This window comes from Hippocampus comes, unplaced genomic scaffold (genome assembly GCF_001891065.2).
Source record: "Hippocampus comes isolate QL1 unplaced genomic scaffold, H_comes_QL1_v1.1 scaffold277, whole genome shotgun sequence".
Lineage (NCBI taxonomy): Eukaryota > Metazoa > Chordata > Actinopteri > Syngnathiformes > Syngnathidae > Hippocampus > Hippocampus comes.
This window is the reverse complement of record NW_017805365.1, coordinates 253252-256525: the sequence shown is the minus strand read 5'-3', so window position 1 is coordinate 256525 and position 3274 is coordinate 253252. Positions and strand designations below refer to the sequence as shown.

General features: G+C 51.7%; 1 protein-coding gene across 1 annotated transcript in view; it reads left to right on the top strand.

Moving 5' to 3' along the window:
- Positions 1–1520, top strand: part of htr2ab (5-hydroxytryptamine (serotonin) receptor 2A, genome duplicate b) — a 5360-nt gene extending 3840 nt beyond the window's left edge. Inside the window, exon 3 of the mRNA XM_019871901.1 lies at positions 1–1520. This exon is cut by the window's left edge and continues 333 nt beyond it. Within this exon, the coding sequence (XP_019727460.1) occupies positions 1–464 (464 nt within the window). The 3' untranslated portion in view covers positions 465–1520.
- Positions 1521–3274: the final 1754 nt, after the last annotated feature.

Here is a 3274-nt window from a genome sequence, read left to right as displayed (position 1 = left end):
CGGCGGCCCGCCTCTTCGGCCGGCGCACCGTGCGGTCCATCGCCAACGAGCGCAAGGCGTCCAAGGTGCTGGGCGTGGTCTTCTTCCTCTTCGTGGTCATGTGGTGCCCCTTCTTCATCACCAACGTGCTGGTGGCGGCGTGCGAGGCGCCCGCCTGCGACGGCGCCCTCGTGGGCGTCCTGCTCAACGTGTTCGTGTGGGTGGGCTACCTGTCATCCGCCGTCAACCCGCTGGTGTACACGCTGTTCAACAAGACCTACCGCGCCGCCTTCCTGCGCTACCTGCGCTGCCGCTACGCGCCGCCCCCCAAGAAGCCGCTGCAGCTCATCCTGGTCAACACCATCCCCCCCATGGCGTACCCCTCCATCGGGGGCCTACGCGAGGGAGACTCGCGCCCGGATTTCGCCGGCACGGACAAAGAACTGAGGGAACGGCACAGACAGATGCGCGACAGCTGCGTGTGAGCCGCGAGCTGACGATCGCTGACGACAACTATGCAGGGCAAACGCATTGGCTGAGCATCGGCCCCGTTTCGTCAGCTCGGCGTTGGCGTTAGCTCATCGTTTTCCTTGATCTCGACACATGAGCCCCTTTCACAGTGCCCATCCGAGACAGATTGCGCTCCCCATTCCACGCTCCGTGTGAGAAGGAGGGTCTTGCTATTCACCTGGAAAGATTCGCCACTTTGCCCCTGCCCATTTCAGATTGTTTTGAGTAGACCTCATTGGGTACAAAAATCAAGCACAGCCCAAAATGGGCAGCGTTAGCTTAACTTAGCATTTGAGCCGGATTGTTCACATGAGAAAAAAAACAACAAAAAAATTGACCTATTTCACACGTGGTAAGAAAAAAAAAATAATCTGAATCGGGCTGCAGTATGAACATCGCCTTAGCCATCTTTTGTCCCGGATTCTCACTGTCACCTCCAAATGCATGCAGAGCACAGCCCGCAGATGATTAGCATTAAAATGAGCTCAGCATTCGATTAGCATTTACGTGCTACCAAAAGTCTCATTCGCTCTGTTCATCTGGGCGGGCTTTTGTGCCGGCCCAGATGTTGCAAAGCCGGAGCGGGGTTATCCTCGGCTCGGCACCTGGAAACATCGTCCCGTTTCATTCATTTTCCTTTCCTCGACTTCTGGCGACCATTTCAAACAACTCACGCTAATGCTAACAGTTGCTCTGCTAACACCACCTTGCAAGATACCGCAGCGACTGGACGACACGATGCACACGAGTACCCGGATGGGGTTTCGGCAATTCTGGTTTCATTTTCAATTTGCAATTGCTAACATGCTAACAGTTGCTGTGCTAACATATACAGGAGCAACAATCAGTTGGCGACGTGGCTGTTGTTGTTCTTATATGATTTCATATTTATTTCTGCCTGTTTGTGACAAAAACTGGGAACAATTGGTCGTCGACCAAAATAAGACAAAATGGCAAGAAAAATAGGTGGACAAAAAAATGGTCACTACATCAAAAACTGTGGATTGTGTCAAAATGGGAATTGTACAAAAACTTTCAAATCATCAAATTGTGATGGAAAAAATAGAAATGAAGCACGTGGATTGTACCAAAATGGTGAAATGGATCAAATTTGTTTTTTTTGTTGTTCTGGGAAATTCCCCCATATTATGAGAATGTCGACAAAAACGGTCACTTCTTTTAATATGCGGAATGTGACTTTGTGACTTGTGTGAAACGCGTCGATGATGTGGAAAATGCTCATTGTGCCAAATGATGTCGCCGACGTCAATCTTGCTGTTGTACGCTGCATGGGATTCCCATTTGCACCTGCGGCGAGACGGACCGTGCACAAAACGTCGGCGTGGAACTCGATGCGGATATTTTGGCGAGGGCCTCCGAGAAGAAAAAAGGAGCTCGCCGGCATCCCATCGTCTTTTCTTTTGTCAAACGCCAATAAAGGAAAGATGGCCACGCGTTAAGTCGTCCGGCAACTTGAAAGACAAACCGAGGCTTGGAACCCTACTTTGAAAGCCCAACCCTGGACTCAAATGCTAACTTTGTCTTGAAACCCTACTTCCAAGTACAAGTTCAAAGCGTGTCCTTTTGATCTACTGATTAGCCAATGCTTGAAACGTGAACTAAGGTGACAGGGAAACCTCGAGGGCGGCGCGTCCGCTTTGACTTGTGCTGGGGTGGGGCGTAATGACCCTTCGAGGCGTAGCTTGCATTGACAAATCGACTAAAATTCAAACGTTGCTCATGCTCTCGTGTCCTCAAGTAAGTGGCCTTTAAGAGAATGTGTCCTTTTCCCTCAGTGGGACATATACTTGTCATCTGCATCGCAACGAAAAGGCAGTAAATACAAAAGTACAACGAAAGCGGCAAGGGGCCTAAGATTGAACCTTGTGCAACACCAAAGTTGATCTTATCCTCCCTTGAGACAGCGCTGCAAAGGACTCGCGGGAACCAAGGCTAACACGTTCATTCATGTCATTCGAAACTCTTCAAACCTGTCCGTGACATCAGGTTCCTCCAGAATTTTGGAAACAAAATGGCAGCTCGGAAAGGGGTGTCAAATTTGGCAACACCCCTCGATGGCGAGCGGCTTCTAAAGTCAGGTTTGAAATTTGGGGGGGCCCCAACACCAGAAGACAGACCGCCATCAAAGGGGGTAAAGCCCAAAACCGGTGTGCCTTTTAAAACAACTAAAAGGTGGCGCACCCGCTGAAAACACCAAGGGGGATGGATGTGCCGACACCAAGTGAGGATTTGCTTCTACAAAGCCCTAAAAGAGGAGACCTGACCCCAGAAAAAAAGTAGAAGAAATACAAAACAAGAGGGGTGCACCCTTGCAAATACCAAGAAAGGCTCTGCCAACACAACAAGGGGCTGCAACCCTAAAACCAGCGAGAGGCGCTGCCTTGCGCGCGTGTGCGTGAATGACCTTAAGCGGCGCTGCCTGGAAGGCAGCAAGCGTTCACCGCGGTTGTCAAGGAGACCAAATGTGCTGCATGCGATGACTCACGCGCCTCATTTTCGCCACTCTGCCATGTGAGACGGTGGAAGGGGGGTGTGCGGCGGGGGGTGCGAGGGCACAACAAGGGGCTGCAACCCTAAAACCAGCGAGAGGCGCTGCCTTGCGCGCGTGTGCGTGAATGACCTTAAGCGGCGCTGCCTGGAAGGCAGCAAGCGTTCACCGCGGTTGTCAAGGAGACCAAATGTGCTGCATGCGATGACTCACGCGCCTCATTTTCGCCACTCTGCCATGTGAGACGGTGGAAGGGGGGTGTGCGGCGGGGGGTGC